General features: G+C 39.2%; 1 protein-coding gene across 2 annotated transcripts in view; it reads right to left on the reverse strand.

Moving 5' to 3' along the window:
* LOC139731537 (arginine kinase-like) overlaps window positions 1–22,426 on the reverse strand; it is a 40,828-nt gene extending 18,402 nt beyond the window's left edge. The window contains exon 1 of one of the 2 annotated variants that reach the window (XM_071642420.1): window positions 22,342–22,426. In XM_071642420.1, the coding sequence (XP_071498521.1) occupies window positions 22,342–22,403 (62 nt within the window). In that variant the 5' untranslated portion in view covers window positions 22,404–22,426. Of the gene's footprint in view, window positions 1–3,135; window positions 3,230–22,341 lie in introns of those variants that run through there. The other variant, XM_071642421.1, reaches the window with a different exon arrangement.
* Between the last annotated feature and the right edge of the window lie 5,196 nt (window positions 22,427–27,622).

The raw sequence follows: 27,622 nt of genomic DNA on the forward strand, positions 1-27,622 counted from the left end.
TGTTACTTTCTATTCTCCTTAAGATGGTAAAGAGAAACATAAATCTGAATTAGAAAAAGTAAGATCCGGAGGGGGGAACGTTTGTGTGTGTGTGTCTTTTTTTTTTTTTTTTGGCAACATCAATATCTTAAACCTTTGAAAGCAAATGACATGTAGCAACTCTTTTGTTTTTGTTTTGATGTCTGTAGAATAAAAAGTGATTGTCAAGGCTAATGAAACTAAGGTACATCATCTAATTGCAATGTTTTTAGTTGAGTCGCACAATAATAATATGACGTATATTAAAGTGAGACAAGAAAGATAACTCCACAAGTTTATTCACCAATAACCCAAAACATTATTGGGTCACTTTGCTCGATGGTGTTAAATGCAGTTTACATAATTATGTATAATTAAGATGTGTTAATGAGCTGTGAGAAAGAAGTCAGCGTGGGGTTGGACTTTGGGCAACCGTGTCGCTGATTTATCTCTCTTCAAGGATGATGAATTATATTATTTTACTCGAGTTCTACTTGTCAGTCTGAAAGTTCTCATTAACTATTAGTCTAATATGCAGGGCAAAGTCCACATCGAGAAAGTTGGATCAACGTTTGCTAATTGATTCTGTGTGGAACTTGCGCATCAAGCAGCGTAATAATCCCATGCAATCATATATCTCGGGGGTAAGTAATAGAGTGCCGCAGGTGAAGTGAAGCAAAAAGATCAGTAAAGTGTTTGCTTCAAATGATTACACCCGCGAGATCCCTACCACGTGATGTGATCACATGATTTTTAAGGTTCACATCCGATGAAAGCTTTCCAGAATAATTCGAAAAATGAATATATCACGCGTATCGTATAAGGTACTTGACATCCAGACTGAGAACATTAATGTGGCTGCCATCACCTTTCGATTGACTGGTTTACTAATGTGTTTAAATTCATGGACAGAACTTCCAAACAGCTGCGTAGGGCTGGATATTCGTCGTATTTGTTTATTTCAGCGCCATTTTGTCCTTTCGTGTTATATGTACTTGAACGATCTGGTTGTTCCTTGGACGGGGGAGAGTTTGAAATCATGCAATCACTACTGACATTTTAAGAGATGACAGTCCCCATTGTGTGCAAAACCTTTCATGGGGGATAAAAGTCACTCAGCAAAGAAACATCTGAGCTCAGTACAATACATTATAAAAAGTTAGCTTATATTGGCATTAGGTCGGGCAATTTGTAGTCAGACCTTGGTAAAAAGTACTATAGTCTAGTTTTTGTGCATTAAGCTACATATATTTAACTTCCTCGCATTTCGAGACGATTAAGAAAACTACGAAAAATTGTTATTCGTCGGATACAGGTAGCATTGTCATCTTCGCGGCTTTGTGTAAATGGAAGTACAATGCGTGAAAACGCAATGCCATGCACGTTTTGTCACATGTGAAACACACTCATCTCTCGTGTCTGGACCGCTACATCGTACTGGAGACGGGGACCATAAGGGGTGCAGCGGAGGAGTGCGTTGCTACAACGAATTGAACAATAAGCTCTTGTGGGGGTTGCAACGCTATCACCTAGAGACGGGCTATTGACCAAGCTGGCAATCAATAGATCTCAGGTGATTTAAAAGGACCGTACGGGTCGGTGTGCCAAACCAAATGTCTTTAGTGTTCTCAATAGAAAAGATTCACAACTGCTACGTTTCCTTGTATTTGACGCTCAGTGTGCAAATAATCACAATGAAGGAGCGAGCAGGTATCAATAAATACGATCAGCCAGCTTAAAGACAAAACGGAAATGAAGTCTTGGAAAGCCTATTCTAATGACTTTTGACGCTCTAGATGAAATATTTCAGCGTTTTTGCAAGCTGGTAAAAGGAAATGCATAGAAAAACCCCGCCCTGAAATGATGACTACTTCATGCATATCTATCATAATAATATTTCGGTAGACCATGATGTTATTTCTTGTTGGAAAATCTCATCAAATGCAGGAATTGTTCTACAACGCACAATCAGGATACTGAAAAATAGAAGCAGCTGCTGCGTGGAAGAATCTATATAAATCTACACCTATGTTAAATTAAGCCTCACTACGGAAGTCGCTAAGTAGGCCTATATACCTAATGTAACCTATGGTTATAGGAACCACGTCTTGAACAGGGAAGATGATTAATCAATAAATCAATCCATCAGGGGAAAAAAACTGAAAACGAATGAAGTATCTATAAAGTTTTACTGTAAATTGTAAACAGTCATCATGATTTGATTTAAAGAGTTCGAAGTGAGGACAGGAAGAGCGAGAGTAATATCTGGGAAGAACCAAAGGACAACTGAAGACAAGAGCAAAGTAAAAAAAGGGGGGATTAGCGAAAATTTGTGTTAAAGAATGTGGTGTCTTCTTCTGTTGCTTCTTCATCATCTGAACAGGTTGAATATCATCCGAGGTCTCATTCTCATCTCCGGGCATAGAAACAAAATCTTGCTTGGCACTGTTTATCATGAAGGTGTCGGAACAGCCAATCAGTGTCGAGCCAGAGACCCGGCCCCCTGAATACAATTATGTTAATTAGTATTCTGCATTCCATCTCACGACTGTAGTCTTCAAGCAGCCATGTTTGTGAGATGGCGATATGGAGAAACCGTTTTCAACACGGTTTCGCTTGACGTAATACAGCGTATTACAGCGATGCGATGGCTACAGAACATTTTTAAACATATAACGGTATCAAATCTCCGCCCAAGACCGAACACTCTCTTCCTATATAAATGCTCTAATTCCTTTTCAGACATCTTGGTGTCACCAGGTCAACTACAATAGGGGCAAAGATATTCGTTCTCCCGTTAGCTTCCCCATCTCTTGATTTTGGAGGGGCATTTAAATCTTTTATATGCTAGAGCTCGTTTTATTAACAGAGCATTCAGTAAACAAAATGTAGCTGAAATACAAACCACCTAATATTCCTTTCTTGCTTTCGCTCGTCACGGCAAAGTTGTAGACATGATTTGCAAATCTCCATTTGATTTTTAATGAGAAAAAATAAATGCCCTCAATTTCACAGAACGCAACGAAAGAAGCACGCTACTCAGCACTGCCAGCAAACGAAACCAAAGAGGATAATAAATTATGCTAGTCTCTTCCTTATATTATTTTTTCTACTCACCGGCGAAGTAGAGAAGGTGCGACACACAGAAGGCGGTACGTCCTACGAGCTGGATCAGACGAGGAGTGACGCTATACGCTTCCGTGCGATTCGGCTTCGCAGCATAGCAAACCGAGCAAGCGAGCGAGAGGAATAAGAAACACGCCAGGGTCTGGTCACGTGACGTGTGCCTCCTCTGACGTAACGGCTGCGGCGTTCCGCCACATTGATTAAAGGCTTTCTGGGTGGACATTGAAGTCAAGGAATGGATTTGTATGGCCGCCCATTCGTGTCAATCACACACGTTAACTACTGTCATGTGATGTTCACTTGCGGACAATCATATTCCTACATAATTCTATAGTCATATTCGGTCCTACTTGCATCAAGGTAATAAAACAAATTGTATTTAGAGTTGCTATCTAATATAAATCCGAGTAGGGGAGTTTAGCAAATACATCAAGGGGAGGGGGAGAGAACGGGGAAAGGAAAAGAAAAGAATGAAAAGAAGAAGAAAACTGAGACGACAAGGAGAAGAAGGACAGAGAAGAGGACAGGAAGAATTATGTAAGATTGAGAGATAGGAGAAACGGAATCAAGATTAAGGAGAAAATAAACGCGGAAGAAGAAAAAAAAAACCAACAACAGCCGAAGAGGAGAGGAGGATAGATGAGAAGGGGGAGATGAAACGTGGAGGAATGAGAGGTAGGAGGATGATGGGTGGAGGAGGAGGAGAAGGGTGATGATGATGAGGAGGAGGAGGAGGAGGGAAGGGGAGGAGAAGAAGAAAGGAAGTGGAGGAGAAGGGAAAGCATACAGCGGTGTTGGTTTGAAAAGACTCCCTTCTTATAATATCACTCATTAGTTGATCAACATTCGAGTGAGAACGTCGTAAACGAGGTGAAAACATTATTATTCCATTCAAAAAATGGGGTCTGAAAAACGTGCATAACGCACACATTGTACACACACACACATACACACACTCTCTCTGAGCATGCTGTAATCCATGCTAAATTTCTTGCTTGACAGTTTTCAGAGGCTATACTAAAATGTTGATGACACCATATTTTGCAAGCTAATGAAATCTAGGCCAGATTGCTCAACGATGCTGATTGAAAGTAAAGGTGTATATAATCCTCCCTCGTGGATGCTCTCAGGTCAGTTACAAACTCTAGGATCATATTCCGAAGATGACAAAAGCCATGAGATTTACACCTGCACAAACACTTGAAACTGCACACCTTTTACTCAACACTTTCTTTTACAGGGAATGAAAACATCAGTAGCTGTTAGATCTATACCGTCAGTCTGCAGGGAAGCGAGTACAACCAGACAATGAATAAAATAAAGGGACACTTTTGCCAGATGATGTCTGTCACCGAGCGATGTCGTGAGAACAGACGTCTGTGGATACATTTGAAATATTCTGCAATTCTTTTTTGAAGGGAACAGGCTGGTACGCTTACATACAAGTATTCGAATCTATATTTGGACATTTTTCCATCCCGAGGATCTAGTAGCAAGCTATTCTATTCACCTGTCCTCATCATGCATTTCGATTACTGGAATCCAATTTGCACATTATTACACTCGTTGCTATACCACACATGCCTCCAGCAAGAATTTCTGGTTGTAGAGAACACCCTTTCTCATGGAGGTATGGATAGAATTTGTACTGGTCTATTCAATATCAGACACGCCCTCAAATAGATTCCTTGTTAATGTCCCTAGCAGAATGTACCAAAACAACCAAACAAAATTGTTATCTGATGTCCTCAAACCTTATAGAAGTTCATGTTTGTTAGGCTGCGTTCACATAGAAGTATACTATTCGGGTATTCGGGCTCGTTTTTCGAGGGCACGCGAATAGCTTGAATCGAACGATAGGATTGCCTCACACCGGTTCACATAGGAGGGCACTATTCGAAAGTACGAATAGCTTCGAAAAGTATAGCAAAGTGGGAATTGAGCTTGTTCAATTTTCTTGCAGCGTATACCGTCTCTCGTTTATGAAATAATGACACTTTTGGTCTGGATTTGCCCTTGAGTAAAAATAAGCATGTAAACTGACATTTTGATGCAGTTTAGAAATTGTTAATAAGATTTGCTGGGATGTAGGAGGAAGAAATCCTCACTGCATGGGATGGTGAGTTGACGGTGAGGGTGATGGTGTATTCGGTGCCCGAATACCGAATAGCGAATAGCGAATAGCGAATAGCGAATAGCGAATAGCGAATACTTCTATGTGAACGCAGCCTAACTCTTCCGTTGTATCTTGCGATGTCGTAATCATATTTCATTATGCTGTTTATAATGTATTCAGGAATGTGCTTAACAACACCTTGGCTGAAACATGCTGCTACTAAATTAGTTATGAAAAAGCTTATATGCTTTAGAGTGCTTTCAAGTATACATGTACTATCAATCACACACACCCACAAAATCGTATTTTGTTAAGATTCTTTTTCCTATTGGTATACAGTGGAAATCTAACTAAACGACCTTGTAAACGCAAGTAAACAATCATTGGACCTGACGACGGATATTAGTACTAAACGATGTGTAAAAATAAAGGAAAAGAAAATATTAACACAAAACAAAGAAACAATTTGATGATCAAGACATGGAAACCACGGCTGTTTCTAATAGTTCCAATGCCAGAGGAATGATTTGAAAGCGGTTCCCCAAAGATGAGAATGAAGTCGAAGTAAAGGATGATGTGGACTGAGAGAGATAGAAGAGTTAAAAAGAGAGCCTTGACTTGACGAAATGACGAAGTATACGAAACTATAATTGCTCTGACATCATTAAACACAGGGCCGGCGCACTGTTTTCAAAAGTGTGGGGGCCCACTTCCGGGTTTCATGAGCTAACAAGCAAAAAAAAAAAAGGTCCTCAGCTCATCTCTCCCCATCCACTTCCGGGTTTCTTCAGCTAACAAGCAAAAAAAAAAAAAGGTCCTCAGCTCATTCTCTCCCCTCCCATTGTAACGGCCCCACGGCTGCGCCGCCCCTGAAACAATTATTAAAAACAGATATTAGACTCCGATTCTGTAAAGTAATACGTCACTCCTTGGAGGTTCTCTGTCTTTATACAGTATAGGCCCTATATATACACATATTATGTGCATTCATAGCATATACATATACATGCATGTCTACATACATGCATACGCACAACATACATACTTTTACAAACATACACATATTAACACAGTGATACGTTCATGTAACCTTCATAACTACTTATCATATAAACATTTTACTTCGGTCAGCAGGCTCTGGTTTAATGTTCCCTGCAATGTACAGTGAATCTTGGGGGTATCGAGGCTCGGCATGTGCTGGGCCATCACTGTATGGAATTTATCGCCACCTTATAGGAAATGCGAGTATGTTATCGACAGAGTCATTTAAGAATTAATTAAAAACTTACTTGTTTCATGATATTTGAAATTTTTCAGTTTCTCTTTTGTATCTTTATCATTTTGTCTTTAAGTGCACCTTCAGTATTCTTATTGAATTTGGCGCAATATGAATTGCAACTACATAGATGATAATAGCAACAATCATACACACGTAAAGATATTATGTAAGTGTGTTGATAGAGAAAGAGATTGAGAAATGAGATAATTGAAGATTGTATCCACGAGTTGGCAGTGTTGTTTGATACTTTTTTATGTGTTTTGCTCTTCTTTTTACAAATCCAGTTTACCTTTTACCAGTGTTTTACAGACATGGAGAGATCAGATTCATTACTCTCTCTCTCTCTCTCTCTCTCTGCCCCCCCCCCCCCCCCCCCCCTCTTGCCCACTTCGGGACTTACTACCTTCCTCACTATATCTCTATCCTCTCATCTATCTTTCCTTACAAGAGAGCCGCCTTGTGTCTGTCAATGTGCATTGGTATGTGTGCATGTATGTGTGTATTTGTCTGTCTTTTTTTTCTTTTTTCCGCTTAGGGAAATTGTTGTTTTGTTGTTTTTGTTACTATGTGTGTGTGTGTGTGTTCTTTTTTTTTATACGAGGGGACTGCACTCTACAAGCTCTGCTTTTTAGCAGTCCCCTCCATTTCCAGCAATATTGTGTATGCATTTACCACAGCGACACGAGTTATTTTTTGTATCTATGTTGGAAAGTTACCTGTATCTGTGTTACAATGTTATTTCTGTTGATCGCATTGTGGTACTGATTTTCTGACATCTGTTTATACGAATGTTTCATTGTACTTCCAATTATTTTGTTTGTTGGAAATGAAAATAAATGAACTTGAACTTACTACCTATCAGAAATTGAGCGTAATTGCATACATGCACAATGACCGACTTAATAAACTGATGGCTGTGCAGTCAATGTTTGACACAGATGCTGAAACAGGGGAATAGCGTGATTTAGACGTCCATGGAATGACCCCCCCCCCAAAAAAAAAAAAAAAAAAAGAGAGGAAAAAACGACTGATGATGAAGTGGGACGGTTGACAGGGAAATTAGCTCGTCGGAGAAGCAAAGCTCTGCGACAGTTATCATTACATGAAAGCCATATTTCACATGAGATTTTCGGTAATTTATAGCAACATCGTAAACGTAGAACTGGATGCTACCGGAAAAAGGAAGATGTGTGTGTGTGTGTGTGTGTGTGTGTGTGTGTGTGTGTGTGTGTGTGTGTGTGTGTGTGTGTGTTTGTGTGTGCGTTTGTGTATCTATCTCTTTCCCTCTCTCTCTCTCTCTCTCTCTCTCGATATATATATATATAGATATATATTTATGTGTGAGTGTGTGTGTTTGTATGTGTGTTTGTGTGTATCTATCTCTTTCCCTCTCTCTCTCTCTCTCGATATATATATATATATATATATATATATATATATATATATATATATAGGCGTTGGCGTTCCATGCCAAAGACCCGGGTTCGATTCCCGGCGGAGACCAATTTTTCAACTCTTGCGCTTTTCCGAAAAGGAGGAACAGTAAGAGGAATGATGTCAAAGCTACGCACCGATTTCTCCTTCCTTTCTCATATCTCATATATATATATATATATATATGTGTGTGTGTGTGTGTGTGTGTGTGTGTGTGTGTGTGTGTGTGTGTGTGTGTGTAGGTGTGTTTACCTGGTGAGAGCATGTGATAGAGATGTATTAACAGTGGTATCTTCTCACGCTTTGAGCCACAAAAAGAAAGAGAAGGAAGAAAAACTCTCAGACCGTTATTGACCTGTGATTTTTTGACCCTTTACCAGATTCAGCAACAACCACATTTTACAAAATGACTCTTTTCACCTTCACTATACCCCAACGAGCAGGTAACCCAAGCATGGTATACCAGTGCAATAAAATGTGGACATTATCCCCTGTGTTTCATGATACATTGCATACTGATATTACACGACAATAGCAATTTCTGCAGACATGATTCACAAAACGATATCCATTATTCTTTTCCTTTTAAGATCGAGAAAGATAGAGGGATAAATGACTAATCTGGTGAATTTATAAACAGATTTATAAGATTGTCAAATAGGCAAGCCTAGGTAAGTAGTTTGGACAATGGTGAGGCTGGATGAATTAATGAAGAAGGCGAGGGTATATCAAATTGATTGTACTGCACTATAGTGTAAAACATCTTATGTAAGAGTTGTGGAGATGAAATTTAACATAATCGTTATCATTGTGGCGGACAACACTGATTTGTAACTGATTCTACTTCAAATGAAACTGACGAGAAGACTACCTCATCACAAGCAATATAAAATGAACATTCAAAATTGATATGCTTTCCCCATCGACTATCATTCAAGTACTTCAGACTGTAAATAAAATATATTTGTCACGCATGTAAGTTTATTTGTCAATTCGGCAACTTCCCCTTCGGCATGTTGGGCGTATTTCACCGTATGGTTTCGTTTTATTATTACTTATTTTCTATATAATTCTGCGTATTGACCTCCTCCAACGTTATCCTTCGTTGTTATGATGAGGATGTTTAGGCACACTGTATGGCTTCATGACTGTCCTTGCAACCATGCTTTCTATCTTTCGAGAAAATGTGTTTTATTTTGGTCCCCCCCCCTCCCCACACACACGCTGGGTCAACTGGAGTATAATAGAGCTTCAAATTACCACTGTGCAGATTTGGAAATTGCATCTCTACAATTTTTTTATAAATCATACAACAGTGCATGCAGCATTGGCGCATGATGGGCATGATGGGAGAGCATTGTGCCAAAATAAAAATAGGTATACCAAAAGGGAACGGAAATCATATACTCTTTATGACAGAAATAGAGTCATGATGATAATGATACCAGAGATGGGTCGACTAAAAGACATAAGTGGTCAGCAAATAAGTGGTCAGTGGTCACAGTAAGCAGGCAGCCCCAATGTAGATGTGTATTACACCATTCACAGACCTATAATGATGTTTGCAGAAGTATAACAGAAAAGAAAAAAAAGCACATCAAAATATAATCATTATCTATCTATCATGCGTGCCCAAATGAACACTATCATAATTTGTATTATTTGCCTGAGCAGGGGACATCTCCAAGCTTGTGACATGTAGGTAGGATTCTTTATAATAACTTATGATCATAAAAGTAGATTTGTCATTTTCTTCCACAAGCGGAGGCTCATTTCTCGAATTTTTATACCAATATAAACCAGATCATAGCGTACAACATAAACAGACATAATTTAACGTTAATGCCACGTACCAGATTTAGGAAGGTGCTGTTTTTTTTTTCAAGTGTAATTTTCAAATATGTTTTTGCGTGTGTGTGTGTGTGTGTGTGTGTGTGTGTGTGTGTGTGTGTGTGTGTGTATGTATGTGTGTGTGAGTGTGTGTGCGTGCGAGTGTGTGTGTGTTAGTTTTTGTGCAAAATCGATAATTGAAATTGAGTGTGAGGGACATTGATGTTCTTTAGAGGCTCTACTATCATTATCATTATTAACAAGTTTGAGCAATGAATGGTGATTTAGACTGCCTCTTAATCGTTTACCAGCGTCATGACAGAGGAATGAATGAACATTCAACAAACTTTTACCGTTTCGCCAAATCAAAGATGGGGGGGGGGGGGAGGGGAATCAAAATTTGCGCTTCTAGCCTCTGACAATAAGGCGATAGATCCGATGTTTCAGATAAAGATTTACACGTCGATACGGTCCAGAATTATTCAAGGAGAAGATGCAAATTGAAGATCATCTCTCTTTCAAGTTATGTGTTGCCCCACTACTCTGGGCCCTACCCTCTAAAAAAACCCCAAAACTTTCAAAAGTAAAAAAAGGGGCAGATCCATCTGACTAAAGATGTTGTGGTTATGCGTTAGTTGTTTCTATTGCTATTTAGTTGATAGGAGCGGGTAGCCGTGATGATGATAATCACTTCAAAGCTTTTAATGGACTCCAACTGCATATGAGATATGATCAAATAATGGTGGGGGGACTGAAACTCCTATGAAATCAACATTTTTTTTTTTATGTACACAATGTTGGATTGCTTAACCTTGGGTTAAGCTTCCAGTTTCAAGAATGATTAAGCCAATAAGCAAATTCTCCTTGGCATCTTTTTTTAAACTGCTCTTTTTTTTCAGCCACAGGAAGTGCATTAATGATAATGTGAAATGTAAGTAGACATCATGAGAAATTCTTTGCAGTAGTTACTCTCATAAGCACTTCAAGGTATAGGTTGCTCTGTTTCATCAGGTGAATGTTTATTAAGATCTAACTTTTCTTTCCTCTGTCTTTGATCTTCATCAATTTCAGTGAAGAAATATGTGGGCAAGAACGAATCGGATAATAAAGGCACAAGAAGCTGCCTATCAAAATACCATTGCAGCAGTAGATAATGATCCTGCCTATGACTTATCGTGATGGATCTACAAGATCTCGAAGCCATTTTTCATGTGCGTTATATAGGAATAATTTTCCCATGTCTGCGTGCATATTCCATGTGTCAGTGCTTGATGAGGCAAAACATGGTGCAGCTGCTCAGCTGCTGATATCTTCGAGACGAAGCTGATGAGAAACGTGTCCATCTCGACAAACACGTCCATATGCATGCACGTTTGTCTAATTGTTTATCGGAATGTGTCCACCAAGAGATGCTCTTTACTGTTCGACAAAGCTGATATACACAAATGACGAGGGATCTGGGATGGATCCCACATCAGTGCAGTCAATTAGAAAACATTTGAAATCCTAAATCGTACAGCCACAGGAGGTAGCAGCAACCTTCCAAAGGGTCACTATTTTAATTTTTAACCCTTTCTGTTTTTTGAGTATCGCTCGGCACGGAAAATCAAAGCGTTGTACACATTGTCCAAAGAACCTGGCACAGAAAGGGTTTAATCTATAAAGTCTGCAGGAACCTGGGAGGTCTTTAACAGGAGTTAATGAGAACGTTTAGAATCTCGCAGGGAGCTGGTTTAGATCTTATTGACATCAATTTTGGTAAAGTTTCCAGGAGTATATTGATGATGTAAATTCTCTAGATTTAAACAGTTTTTTTTCTTCCTGGCAGCTCTAATGAGCTTTTCACCGTTCCAAGACGCATCAGGGAGGTGGCGGAGAGAGGTTCCCGCCTCCTCGGCACACTAAACAGTTTGATGCAACCGACCTAGGATTTGCAGTATACTCAAGAGATTGTGAATGTATATTATGAGTATGCTAACTGGATACAATACAGAGTTGTAGAATCCTCTGAGTTGAACTTCATTACTCGGGTCTGAGAAAAACACTGAATGTGTCAAAATTAAGCCTTTCTTATTCCTAGTGTCGGACTCGTGGGTTGTATGACTCGTGGGTTGTATGACTCGTGGGTTGAATGACTCGTGGGTTGTATGACTCGTGGGTGTCGGACTCGTGACGTGCACTCGAATCTAAGTTCTTATTTGTTTTCAGTGGTGAACTTGACACCTAGTTTCCTACCAGCACCAATACTGATCATTACTGATACTCTAACGTGGAAAAAGTGTTTTCCTCCCTTTGACTATGGGATGACTGCCATACGTCATGGAGTAGAACAAACAAACTACCGGTACTTCATTTTATATAAATCTACAGTTTTCAAAGGATTCCACTGTTTCAGTCGGTGCATTACCTGTTGTCTTTTAAGTTCATTTCGTAAACAGGAGCAGAATTAGTCCCCCAAAAGATAGGAATTCGAGCCTGAACTAAGTCGAGCCCTCGTTCGAAATTGCCATCCTCCTGAGTTGATGTGTTCATCATCACGCGACATTTAAAGGCATCAGTCTCGATGACAAAAGAGCGATTTCGACCTGTGACGGCTGCCTTCCTTTGTTCGCAACTTGAACTTTGTCTCTCGTCGCCTTAGAGGAAGCAGCCTTCGTGCTGGGCTGAATGGGTTGTCTGGCTCCACCGAATCTCAGTGGGGGAGAAGGAGGCTAGCAACCTATGCTATCTCCAGACTGCCGAACAATTTCAGTTCTATGTTACAGTGACGGTAATGCATAAAAGAACAAATCAACTACTGTAAAACGAGGAATGTTCGCGTGCATTTTAATTTCGCGAATTTCGTGAGAGCCGAGCTTCACGAAATTAAAATGCACGCTAAAGATCTTGTCTATACTATATGCATTGAATGTTAGAGGCAACTCGCGAAGATTTCATGCTGCGAATAAGGCCGTCAGCTCCCATTCGCGAAAATTTCATGCCGCGAAAACAGTACCAAGACAACATCACAGCCGATAATGATTCCAACCACAAACTAACGTTTTCATGACAAACTCAACCAAGACACAACGTCGCATATTTCATGCACTCGGTTCGGACATTTTGCTGTCAGTGCTGGTAGTTGAACTTTATCCTATCGACGCTGGACCTGTATAGTAGAGAGCAAGAGGACAAACGCTGTCCATTTTCACATTGGTAACGAGGTAGCTGTGTTTACACTTGTTGACATTTTGTTTTCATAGCTACACGACCAAAAGTAGACAATAGAAAATTCGAACAAGTATTTTCTTTCAAATACACTTATCATTCAATGAAAAACAGTGCTTGTAGATTTTTAGTTCCCCCCCCCCCTGCAAATGAGACGAAATTACGCGACATATAGTAAACTTATAAGACAACAAAATGTAGTATAAAACTTAGAGAGAGAAAAGCACAAAGGCATGCATGACAATTTATAACAAAGAGAGGAGACAAAACGAGTGGTAGTCGAATATCAATTTTGGTTTCTTTCCTTCGATTTCTGTTAAGGTCTTGGGTCAGTCACTGCATCGTACAAGTCCATTTCATCCAGAGTCTTCAAACTGTGGTCCCCAGTAAAAAAAAAAAAGAAAAAAAATCCTATATTCCACCTGCTAAATTTCCACACGCATGTTATCGTCATGGTATAGGCCGTACTGAGGAGCCATTTTCTTGACTTTTACAAAGTAAAATTGTGAGAGAGAGGGAATGCATCGAGTGAGGGAATGCATTCTAGCAGTAATACATGTATATCAGAACGTTGAAAAGAGCCTCAGGCGACATTGCTCAGGACGTCCACTCCGATGATAGTGGGCCAAGTCAAGCTCTGAAAGAGGCAAGAATACTACTATAAAATCAGCTGCTATGTGATGCAGAAGTGTCCATATGACATTGCGAGAAATTCGATGGAATTCCGCAGAAAACAGTGTTTCTTTCTTCTTTCATTTGATGACGCCAAAAACAGAAAGCTCGAAAGGATGGAAGCAGCAATCATGCGACATGTGATTCCGCGAAAACTGTGTGGACTCCGCTCTGACTCTCAGTACTGTTGTCCCATCATCCAGTAATAACAGGGGTAAATCTACCATAAAATCAAGTGGCTCGACGAGGAATAAGATATCTAAAAGAGGGCGCATGTCATGGGTTCGACACCACGAATCATATAGCCCATGAGTCAAACGGCTCAAGAGTTAACAGCCCATGAGTCACACAGACCACGAGTTCGACACTAAGGCAAACAATAGGGCCCACGAGACCATCACATTAAAATCCATATTGTAATGTCGAACTCGTGGGTTGTTTTTACCTAATGTCGAACTCATGCATGGGCTGTTTTTACCTATAGTGTCAAACTCATGGGCTTTATGACTCATGGGCCTTTTTTTGATATCGAACTCGTGGGCCTGTGACTCGTGGGTGTCGGTATCGTGGGTTGACCCCCCCCCCCCCTAAACGATACCTGGCAAGGAACATCATGGAAGAGGAGACTTTCGTCCTTTGTGCGCATGATCAGACTGACGACTAGAGGCAACCAAAAACAGACAAGATGATGTGGTCAATGGGCACCTCAAACTGACCAAGGAGGTGTCCGGTAACTCCTTGAGCTGACCAACGATGGAAAAATCACGGCTCCAAGTCGTGGTAAAAAGTCCTTCATCTGAATCCTCTACCGCTAACAACTGATGAGAGATGGACCAGGGTCGAAAAGCGTCAGTCTTGCCACCTGTACATATCACATCAACTACGACGTTATATTTGAATGTTCTGTTTAAATATGATTTGTATGACATGGCCGCTAGGCATCCACGGAACCACCTGAAGTATAGGCAATAATGATAGAGTGCCTTGCATTGGAGCACAACCACTGCTGCCACAAGACTGAAGTCAAGGATCTAAAAATTGAGAATTCGTTGTCTCATACACTGAGTCCCTGCAGCTCCTATATACCAATTGTTGCCTCAATAAATTTTGTACGAATTTTGTTTCTTTTTTGAAACGTAATTGACTCAAGAATGCAAAATGACTATCTGTAAGAAAATCTTACGTCTAAAATAGAAAATTGTCTCAATGGCACCTACGTCTAAAAGTTATGGAAAATAACACCTTCGCTCGATTATATCTATTCATTTATCTTTCAAAGTGAGCTATAACGTCATAAAGATCATATTCATAAATACAATACTTCAATAGGTCGTCATTTAAGACCATAAGAGTATTTGGGAAAAATAAGCAATAGACAGTGATTAAGTTAACACAATCCTTGCGCGATCGTAGTGACGAAAGTGTAGTTTGACGTGTCAGCGTGAAGTCTTAACCCGTTGAGGACGGTTTGATTTTGCTACAACACGCATTTTCCATAGACGCTTGCCCGAGTAAACTCGGGACTCGTCCTCAACGGGGAGACAACCAGCACTGTCCATCGTTCTCTTTTTTTTTTCGTATTTTATCTCCGAGGGACAAGGAGCTAACATGCCATAATTCAAATAGCTACAACACTGTTAGGATTCAACAAACTGTAGTGAATGGCGAGGTATATCAACTACGGAGCAGGGATCAAAGGAGGTACAGAAATTCCACTGGGGATCAGTGATTTTTTTTCCAATGATTTCTCCCTCATCTCGAAAGACAATTCAATCTCCTGCTTGATGCGACAGACAAACGAGCAGTGATTTTATACGACACTCCGGAAATAAGATTAGAACAGCGAACATAGAGAAAACATATTTGCATTGATGGCAAGAAATGCAAAATTTTACTTGTACTTTCCAAAACGGCGTAAGAGCCTAAGAAGAGTACTCGGCAAAACATACTAAGTGCTAAATCTCAACTGTTTCACAGAGGTGCTCTCATTATTTGGTTTTCATTTACAGCTGCGATACGTCATTATTTTCTTAACATTAATCTGGCTTGGAGATTGAAGCTTGTGCTCAGAACAGACTTCAGGGGGCATTTCATGAAAAGTTTTGCCCGACAAATTTGTCGGACAAATTTACTCTCAGCCAATCAGATGCAAGGATTTCAGTAGCTTGTAATAGTTTGTCAGACAAATTATCCGACAAAAAGCTTCATGAAACGCCCGTCAGAAGGCTGAAGGGGGAAAATGTATCTTTGGAGTAACTTCGCTTTTACTTTAACAGGGAATCCTATAGGGCAGTGACTTCAAGCAAGACATTTCCCAATCTTGAAAGCTTATATCATGCCGTCTAGATATCGCACGACATTGTCAAAGGGCTGACATCCCATGTTGTTCAAACGTGACTTACAATCAAGTAACTGTCAAGTTATAAGCTTGCTGCGATAGCAAAGAACGAAACAGCTTGCTAGCTGTCATCTTGTCGTGGAAGCTGCTACCACGTACGTTTTGATTCTCTACCAGTTTCTGTTAAAGCGGATCCTGGTGCTTGATACTTGTGGTTTTGGTTTCCCGGCATTTCCCGGTAATTTTGACGAAACCAACTATACAGGAAGAAAAAACAACGGTTACACCAAGTCGCCATCTCTGTATTGAACATTATCTGCTCGATGTATTGCTTGGTATCAAGAGCAATGATTGTTGACGATAATTTGGACACCATCTTTTATCCTTCTAAAGAGTCCTTATTAGTGTATGACAGTTGCACTCTGCACGCAGTGGAATATATTTACACCATCGCCTGGTCGTTACCAGTCATCATCATGACCGTTCATGCCGGCTCTATGCATTGTGTCTTGAAATACAACTTATTCTTTACTTCCCAGCCTTTTCGTAAATGAGACTTTTACATTTTCGTTACCACGCATTCATTCTGGACATGCAGTAAGTCAGCATTAGTTGGTTATTTTGAGATCAGCAATGAAAGAAGAAAAGTTAAGTGTCTAGTTCCGAGCAATTTTTCGGCAGCGAATTATGCGCCTCGTTTCACGCTCACAAAAATACTTTTCTTTGCGTGTTGATATCTTTGTGCACTCATCGATGATGTGTTGATCCCGTTGCTCACTGAGTGATTATTTTCCCCCGAAGATAGATGATACGGTCGTTTAGTGTATGCAATCATACTTTGCTGATGCAGCTGAGTCTACGAAAATAGACCGCGGAGATTTCCCGCGTTGCCTAGAGAGCTAATCATGTCTATCGGCTGTCTCGTATACCATGATGCCCTTTGGTGCCATGTTGCTGAGACTCCTATGTGCGTATAGAGGGTAGTAGCATCTTTTCCTCGATGATAGACCTTGAGGAAGGTTTGCAAGTTCGGCATTTCGTCGCCTTCTGTCCATCCTCAACGCAACTAGTATGTGGGGATATTAATTGCTTTATACAGGACATTTTCTGCACATCAAAGTATTGTTATTCCTAATTTATGGGGAAGGGTAGAGGTTAATCAAGAAGTTAAGAAGCTGACGGGAAGGAATATTCTTGTGAACTGGATGACATATGGATCACAATGACTCACGCTGCATATTATGAAATTGGCAAACCTCGAGCAAATGCAGACATGATGGTTATGTGTTAAACTGAGTTGAGTGTATTTAATTTACACACGGGCTAGTAAGCGTGCTTTCAGCTGAACAACTGTTTTTAAGCGAGGTGGAGAATAGATGTCCTGATGAACGTTATGAGATGATAAGCAAGCAATATGAAAGTAAAAGGTGGCATTGCATTAATACAAAAACTACGCAAACTTCAGATCTCAAATAGTCCCGTTGGCTCTCAAACGACAAAAATAGATTGAGCATGAGCAAAACCAGGTTAGGGTCTTCATGGTATAGCAGGGTTACTATATTATAATCAGGCAAAAATAGAAAATTAGACAGCAGTCATGTTATCCTTCACCAGACAAAATGGCGCACAAATGAGCAGAGCGTAGCATGAGACGATAGAATCCATCTTTCAGCCTTGCCAGCTCGTGTAGCAACCACGCAGTATGTTTTGTCGGCACAAGATTCCTAACATCAGAACATAGGGAATGCGAGGGCGTTTAAAGGATCCAATTAATGCAGGATGCGGAAATGTCTCAACCCTCACGAGAGAGTCGATCTAAGACACCATAGACATCATCGTGTCCCAACAGGTTGGCAGTGACAGACTTAATTTGATTCACCTTAACTCGTCAAGTTCCAGAAATCACTTTTCTGTGATGGTGTGCTGTTTCTTTTTGTCACAACTTTTATTATCTATTATTAGTGTTTCGTAAGGTATGATAAAGATACAATTTTTTTTAAACATTTGGGCCCTCCATTGGTTATACTTAATTGTTACGACTGCAGAATTTTCAAACTCCTCTTAATCAATTAATTGATTAATCTATAACTGATTCCTTAATCGGCATTATATTTTAGAGGATTGAAATTCCCGTTTCTCCCTAAATTTGACAAATCTTTGTGTCTATTTAGTATTTTGTGAAGATTTAAAGAATCTAAAATTTTCCATCCAATTTTTCTGCAATATAAGACATACAAAAAATCCAGCGGTGCCAATCTGATCATGCTGATGACGAAATGATAAAATCAGGGTGCAAATTTCCCCCAGATTTTGATTGGTTTTGGTTTGGCTTCTTGAAGGAGAGTGTCACACATTTCATAGTTAGTTCATTGGTTGTCTTCAGAAGAGAGAGCTTTATATGACAATTACTGGATCTGAAGCAGTGATTAAAAGGATCGAAATTTAGGGTGGATGGTGTTTGTAAGGCGCTCGTTGAATGGGGGAAAGCCACAGTGTTGTGTCGGCCATTGCATCTCGGAATGTTAATGACATTCTGCGACTTGAAGGAAATCTGTGGTTCAAATTCAAAACAACGTAAAGTTAAATGTCTGGTAACGTTTAATGAACACAGCCATCAGTTGGTGATCTATCGTTGAACCGGTTCAAAACGAAGCATATGCACTCTTATCTTACTCATAATTTGATTTAGATCTGGCCTGACCAATATTTCATTGCATTAATTTTGTTTCCATAGAAAATGAAACAGGAATTTCATATGAATATGCACGATGCGTTCAGTATGGTTCGCGACTCAATCAGTGTTTCATTTTGCATGTTTTTCTTTCGTGCCTTTTAAACTCACTCTTCTTGTGATTTATTGGCTGCTTCTCTAATTGTTCCTCATTTTCGCAAATCCTCATTTGCTATAATAGATCGTTTATCACATCATAATTTTCCACGTGTAAAGGACAATACCGCTTTAAGAGAGAGAGAGAGAGGGGAAAAAATGGAAGGGCATAGATGTATAGAGGGAGAGAGGGAGAGAGACGTCACTTTCAATGCATAATCAATATATTCCACTGTTGGTTACTGGATGCACAATGGAATTGCTCCCATGAATATTAAATCAGAGGGGAATGCTGAATGGGATGAAAATGGAATCAGATTGGATATAAATGTGTATCGAAATGATTGAAATTCAAATGCATTTATTTGGAATTTCGACTGATAAAATGAAATTGAGTCAATTAATGAAGAACAACGGAGCAACTGAATGAATGATGAAGGTTTTATAACGTATGGCGATTTTACGGGGATAGATTTGATGCGAATTGCATCGTGAAACAATCATTGATCCCTTTGTCTGTATTGGACAACAATGGTTGGATATGTGTGACTGATAAGGAGACATGCTCACGTTTGTACTTGAGACGAGAGAGAGGACTATGTGGCACAAAGTTCAAGGTACAGATAATGACTAGACGTTTCACGAAGGTAGAAGCTGCATCAGCCGTCTGTAACAGGACACGGTGTGGTGTGAGACTACAGAACAGAGACAGACTATGACAATCTATGGCTTGTTGAAGTAAAGTATACCACTTATGTGTTTAGCTTTCATGAATTTAGTCATGACGACCAACCAAACAGGAAGGTAGCAGTTTCGTTCAATATCGAGCAGAGAATAATGAAGTTTTGGCATGTTGACATTTTGCACGTTTTCTTGAAATACAGTGACATTGGTTGAAGCCACATAAGCAAAACTGTATGAGGCAATAATACCATCGCCTCACAGCTCTCCCATTAGTTGCACATAGGATGATATCAAAATCATATTTCAGTCTTTCAGTATTACAATATGTATTTAAAGCTTCAATTAGGACTTCCCCATGTATTTCATCGTTACTGGGTTCTAAGAGCTCTAAAATCATTTTAGGAAAATTACATAAAAAGCTCTCTAATGCATTATTGCAAAACACAAAATTTAGTGAAGATTATTATGCAGGATAAAGTGAGACGGTTAAGGAGTTGCCATCCTCACCTCACCCTATTGACAAATATAAATGTGACCAAAATAAGAGTTTTTGTGACCACCTAAAACACGTGATATTCAATGATATCTTATTTTGTACCTATAAATGGAAATGAAATCCCATAATACTTTATTTTGTACCTAATGGAATTGAAATCATTTCCGTTCTCTTTGATTGATTGTATAATATACTCTATCAGCTGAATTTAATTTAAACATAAAATGGCGTGTCACTCCTATGAAAATGTACGTGGTGATTCTAACTGCCACACCGCTGGACACTGAAAACACCAGACGTGAGTAAAGAAGTGTATATTACGAAGATGGACATTCATCGTCATTCACATATAATAAGCAGACTCTTCATAGATACACGGGGGCTTTATTTTGACGATACCACTCCCAAAGCTACAGACAAAGGGCACAATAATATTATTGCTGTTCTGATGGCAAATACAAAACTATCTATATAAAACTGCTCTTCTTTACACTCATATTGGCCTCACGAAAAGAAAACGCAGTGTCCCCCTCCCCCATGCCCTAATTTTTGTCACATCCCACGTAACTAATGATCAAATTGTGGGAAAACATATACGAGCAACCATCATAATTTTACATGTTCAATTTGTTTGTTTGCTTGTTTGTTTCTGTTTTGTTCTGGTATTGTTGTTGTTACTTGTTAATGGCTGACAATCTATTACTTGTACAACAAATATCAGCGCCGGTCGTGAAGCATAAAATATTTTTGCCAGTTACTGCAATTCAAAGAAAATACATTTTTGTTAGAGATGTATCTTTTGTTGCCCATTTCTACTAAGAAAGAAAAGTTATTAAGATGATAGCTGAAAATCTGTATTTAAGTAAATCATAGTATGTTATAACAATCAAGAACCTTATATTGCGCATTGTTAAAAAAATTAACATACGTTCGTCTGTATGTGTATCCGCATTATGAAATAATGTCTTGTATAATCGTACACAATGAGGCAAATTTGTTACACATTTTGTTATAACGACAGAACCCCACCTCAGTATATCACTTAGGCGTATAAGATCCCAGTTGAATCTTACATACACTGTATTATAGCAAAATATCTACGACGCATATCCATGATTACTATAAGAGAGGGACCATTTAAGATAATATTTCTGACATTGATGGGATTACACAGTATACCAATGATAGAAAGCATGATGGTGAGTTTAGAAAACGAGGTCTTTGCGAGGCACGGAGTAATCAGAAGCACCCCGGTATAATTTGAATGTAAAGAATGTCAAGAAAGTTCATGATAGATTTTATTACATAACTATATCAATGAGAGCTTGTTTGTAGTTGACATCTGTGAGAGCTTCAAACCACATTATAAATACGTGTTCATAGATTCATAGAGAGAGAGAGAGAGAGATGAATAAGCTGCTGTCTTCAAAAAGTAGTTTTGTACATGCAAACGTTCAAACTCTTGATGCATGCTTTCTGCGAAAAGCACATAGCAAACATGACAAAGAAAGCATTAACTTTAGTTTGCTTTTGTTTTTTTCTTTACGACTGTGATCACACCCCAGGACAACAGTTACCATAATTGATAACATCGTTTAATGTACTATACAGATAACAAAACCTGATTAATGAAGTGTACATCGGTGACGATGAAAGGTATTGTAATTGGGCCTCAGCTCTATATTCCTATAGACAGCTTAATGTCACATGCTCTCTCACTAGCGAGGTGGGATGTTGGCGCCTCACGTATTACGGCGCCGCCATTTTGATGGTTATAGCTAATTAGTGATGGACGAGATTTATATACTGGGGATTTACCCAATTATGGAATGAAGAGATGTGTTACCGGCTGTTTGGATTCAAATGTAATTTTGCAATTTTTATCATCGTCGCAATTTCTGTTCATAATAATATTATAGTTCAGTTGAGACTGTGTTCGCGACGAATCAAAATGATGATACAGGATGCAAAGCACATAATTTTGCGATAGCATTCCCGTCTTCTCACCAAAACAAAAAAGAAGAAAAAATGAATATCGAAAACACCGGCGCGCGAATGAGTTCATCTTACATACTTTTTAATTGAGTGTTTAAGTAAAGGAACAGATGTTTTGATTCACCCCTTAAATCCGACAACAAGCCATATCGCCGCATCGTTCGCCTGCCGCCGACTGAGAAATTACAGCGGACAGCTCGCGGCCCTCAATAGGGCGGCTCGGCATGTTAATGGCGGCACAGCTCACCTTTAAAGGACCACATGACCCGACAAAGTAATAAAAAAGACTGACTTATCGCTCTAGCCCATATCTACTTACCCTTTTTGAGCGCCTCGTGATCCCGAATTTAAAAGCATGAGCAGTTGCATTGCGGACAACATTTTGTCGTGTTTCTTTGGACTCTGCGTGAGTCGGCTGCAGTAAGAGCTCCACGTATAAGTAATGCGAACCACTTGAGCACGACTGTGTGATCGCGCAAAGGTAACATAGTATGCGCGAAAACTATACCCGGAGGTGACATGGCCTATTTGAAGTATGGTTGATCACTGCTTCATTTCATCCCAAAGATTAAAGTCATTTTTGTCTCATGAATGCTTTGAAATTGAATGATAGAACCATAATAATTGGTCCCATTTATAACATTTCGATGCAGTCCTCTCGCTATACATTTGGAGCAATATTAATGTTTTCAAATGGCCGGGTCGCACCTTTTTCATTAGAAACTTCATCGAAAATGAATGTCTAACTATTCGGGATGACATTGAGCATCTCTGGATTATTAATTAACAACAAAATAATAAAGAGCTGATTGACATCATTTTGTTTAGACAGTGTCAGATATGACGATGATTGAGCAAGATATTATGACAAAAAAAGATTGTCAAGAATGGGGGAGCACGCGAGTCAACTGTTACAGTAAAGCGTGCTACGGAGATAACGTTGCATATTTTGTGTGTCAGTATGTGTACGGAGGGACTATTGTTACAGCTTGTCTCTCTTTTCTTTATTAGATAAAAGATGATCGATTTGCCGAAAGCGTACCCACTACCCTATTGATTTGGCGTTATCCCCCCTCCGGACCTACCTCCCCCTCCCCTTCCTCAATAATGAGCGAACCGGGTCGGTGAAGTTTATTGTGCCAATATCATGATGCTGCATTGAACACATTATTAAACTGTAGGAAAGTTTGTAATCAAGGAAGTGACATAATCGCCCACTGGCTTATTCATGTTCATTGCCAACCATCGTAAAAAAAGGTCCCCTAATGGACGTTCGCAAAGAATTGAGTTTTGCTTCCGTTGAAAACAAAAGCAAGCAATATAACAATGTCATTATTATGAATGATAGATGGAACAGGGAGGGTTTGGATAATGGAAATAATATCCACTCCGTAATTAATATCATGAAATCCTTATCAATGATGCTCCTAGGTAGCACATTGTAAATCATAATTTAAGATTTACTTTTAATGTGTATTATGTGTAACGGTGTTTCTTCGTTCGTTTGTTTGTTTGTTTGTTTGTTTGTGTATGTGTGTGTGTTCGTCTGTGTCAGGGCTGACTGAGAAACGATTTTTCCCCCCATGGTAAAAATTAACACAATTTCTCACTGATGACATTATCTGCACCCCAAAGAAGACAGTCATGTCACTTGCGAATTAGAGAAAGCGATTGTCCTGATGATCGCGTACGTCAATTAGACACGCACGAAAGAAACTGAAGGGTCAGTATTTACAGGTGAGTACCTGGGTAAAGCATTCATGGGGCTTCGTCATGCAAAAGTGGGATCTCCTCTGGTTTGATGGATCACACGTACACCACAATGCGTGTGTGCTGTTCAGTACTATGGGAATGCGCTCACCCTGACAACTTCAAGATATATTTTACGACCTGAGCGCCTTCGAGAAGGAATGAGGCATTTATCTTGACATCGAGTGCAGCAGCTATCATCTGTAGCTGGCGTAATGGAAGCTCGAGATAGCACATGACCTTTTGATTGGAGTTGAAGCGCATGTCGATTCGTGTCTTCAACCTATTTCATTGTAGAACGAATGAGCGAATGAATTCATGCAGTCATGTGGACAATTCGTATGGAGAGAGCTCAGCCTGACGGATTTAAATTGCAATACAGCGGTTTTACTTTGAAGGGTATCCGTAAATTAATGTTTACACATAGTCACCATAGCTGTAGTGACCACTGCATAATTATATATATATATATATATATATATATATATATATATATATATATATGGCCTATACACACATAATACTACGGAGAAAATGAAGACAGTAGATGTCACACGAATACTGATGCCGTTCGGTAAAAATATTAGCATTATCCCATGCACTATTCATGTATATACATATGTATATGCATTATACACTCACGCACACACCATATATGTCATTGTTATATATATCTTTTCATTTATGAAGCGCCATGACCACTGAAAAGTGGACCTGTTCGCCAAACAAGTAGCCACTATATGTATATATATATATATATATATATATATATATATATATGTATATATATACATTATATACTTGCATATAATTCCACTTCCGCCATGCGATGGGTGCTCCTATGCTGTAAAAGTTGTTGATTATATTCGACAGCTCCCTCTCGTTTCCAGTTTTGAACGTATAATGGAATATACTTATAGTCGATGTAATTACAGAAGCGTAGATACACTTGTCAGTGTTCGAGAAACTGAAGGTTTAAAAAAAATGTAAAAGGGAACGTTATAGTTACTAATGATCGTTGTTTGTCTGTATGTTCTATAGTAGTGTTGTGCTATCATGTATGTAGTAAATAATGTATTCATATACAGATTTGTGATTGGTCACATTGGTACGTGATATTCATTAATTTCGTTGTAATTAGTTCACAGTCATGAATTAATACCTTTTTATTCTTGTACGTGGAATTTAAATCTACATGATATGTTACAAATACATTTTATCAAATCTAACTTAGCCACGTGCTCCTTTATGCACTATTCTATCCAATATCCACTATAAATGCATATTTAGCCCTCGTGCAATAGGGTTAGTTATGCTTTTATCGTGCAAAAATGTCTAGTATATTGCATTGAAGTTCATCTGATATAATATGTATATAATTATATATACATATATATATATATATATATATATATATATATATATATATATATACATATACAATATTATACGATATATGTAATCGTCTATGCCTGTGTGAAAAAAATTATAGCAATTGATATCTTCTTTTTTTTTTCTTTTAACTATTATTATCAATTTCCAACAAAAATGCAATTACTGTAAAACACTTATATCAAATCAATACAACAACGGAAATACAGGAAGTATATTGTGAATGGATGTATATAAACTGTCAATTTTAATATTGGTCAAATACCGAAATGATTTTTCTTGGGGGGGGGCGGAGGGGACTGCTGAAAAAAAGGGCTTATAATGTGCACTCTCCTGATTTTAAGCTATACTCTTCACCCTCTTTTCTGTTTAAAAATTGAAGGGGTCGATGCAATACAGTGCTAACCCACACTTTTGTCAAAATTGAGTTACATGGATTTTCATAATCCTTAGCCTTCACTCTAACCTCCGTGAAAATATTTGAGTTCAACCTATAAGATCTTAAAAAATGCATGCATTCTTGTTTTATTAATGTACAATGTATGTACTTTCCAAACATTCAACAGCGATTATCTCAAAATGATTATTGTGTGGGTTAGCACTATATTGCGCCGACCCCTTCACCTGAATATAAGAACGGCAGTCCAAATTATTTGTCATCACTTTTCGAAGCCCCTTGCAAAGTAATACTAGTCATTTCAGTGACTGTTTTACAGTCAATTTGTATGGTATTCTCATAACTGAAAATAAAAAATACATAAGGATGTTATTTGTTGTTGTTATTTTTTTCTCAAAACTCTTTCTAATGGACTTGGGCGTTTCATGTTTTCAGGTAAGCATTTGAATGATTGGATGTGATATTGATAAAAATCAATTTAAAGATGATTCTTTCACTTTACAATAATACTCAACTCAGTTGCCCTTTTGGGATTACGGTCATTAAACTGGCCGTGACTGCGGTAGTTCAACATCTGAAGCAGATAAAGTTTTTAGAAACCAAGGCGTCCAGAGTTCATCTTCATCTCCTTTTTGGCGTTCTCCACCTTCTTCCTATCTTCTTCGCTCTTCATCTCACCCCCTCCCTCTCCCGCACTGTCTCACCTTCTCTCTCTATTTGCTGTTCTCTCTCCTTCTCTTCCCTTTTTATCTCTCCTTTTCCTGGGCTGAGTCTTGCCATGTTTGGGCACGAGGACCCAGTCGATCTATCTGATGGTATGCTGGGAATGCCACGGGGCCGTAGTGGGCTTCTCTGCTCTCTGGTTGTGGGTAACCCGGGAGTAGCCACCGAGGCCAGGGTTATACGTCATCATCGCGGCTGTCGAGATTGTACCGATGAACAGACATACAATGCGCCCTCCATGTCACCCTGTGAAGATTATAATTGTCAGTCGTCCATGCACTACGTTTCATATACATTGCATTATAATCTTCATTCTGCACACAGCAGCACGTCTGCCTACCGATACAAGGAACACACAAACACACACACACACACACACACCTCCACATACCCACACCTACTATCACTCAACTCAGGATGATCTTTCTCTACAATCGGATCGGCCCTTTTCAATCATTGCTATGAACATAATTTACAAGAGTTGAATGATCAAACTTATGGTAAATTTTAAAGTCCTCTTCATAGTCACATCATCTTTTTGATTACTGTCATAAAGCTACATTATCTGTGATGTGTATGTGTGTGTGGAGAGGGGCGCCCCCTGTACGAGTCTCCTCATAGGTCCCCACAACATCTCCTGGAGATTGACCAAGTCTCCGGAGAGTCGCAGGAAATTCAATATTATATTCGACCGTTTTTCCAAGACTTCTTCCGGTCTCCATCATGCAGCAGGTATCGGAGACGCCTCCGTGTAGCTGCGGATGCGTCCGGGGGCTAGCATTCTGTCCGCGACTCGGGAGACATAATAATTATCCAGAAGTCTCCAAGAGGTGCTGGAGACCAAGGAGACTGCGGGCGACGTCTCCTTGATACTCTTTAAAGACCACGTGACTGAGCACCTGTTAGCACCATCGAGTCGCCTTTACTCTTGTGGTCCAAGTCAGGTACACCCATCAAAGATCGTCCTTCGCAATCAGGGTCATTCATGCGCTGTTAAGCCCAAGTTTGTAGAGTTAGATCAACTAGAATGTTCGGCTATGTTCTTTTGAAATCACACTTACGCCCTCTAAGCACTGTTGCTTTTCATGTTCTTAACTCTCTATCTAAGTCCCCTTTGTTGCATTCACCTCCTCTATTTTCCTATTTTTCTCCTATAGCGGTGTCATTGTATAAAAAATGCTTTTGTCTGTGCGTACCTATATCTAACATAAATGAAACCATATCTGGGTCCATTTGTTGTATTTTATTATGATGTACCATGTGTGTTATTTGTAGTTTGTCTGATATGGGGTCTTCTTAAAAGCACAATTTCCCATCAAGACTAAAAGAACTCGTTATG

This window comes from Diadema antillarum, unplaced genomic scaffold (genome assembly GCF_040938485.1).
Source record: "Diadema antillarum isolate AM-2024a unplaced genomic scaffold, OU_Dant_1.0 seq00000377_RagTag, whole genome shotgun sequence".
In the NCBI taxonomy this organism is placed as follows: Eukaryota; Metazoa; Echinodermata; class Echinoidea; order Diadematoida; family Diadematidae; genus Diadema; species Diadema antillarum.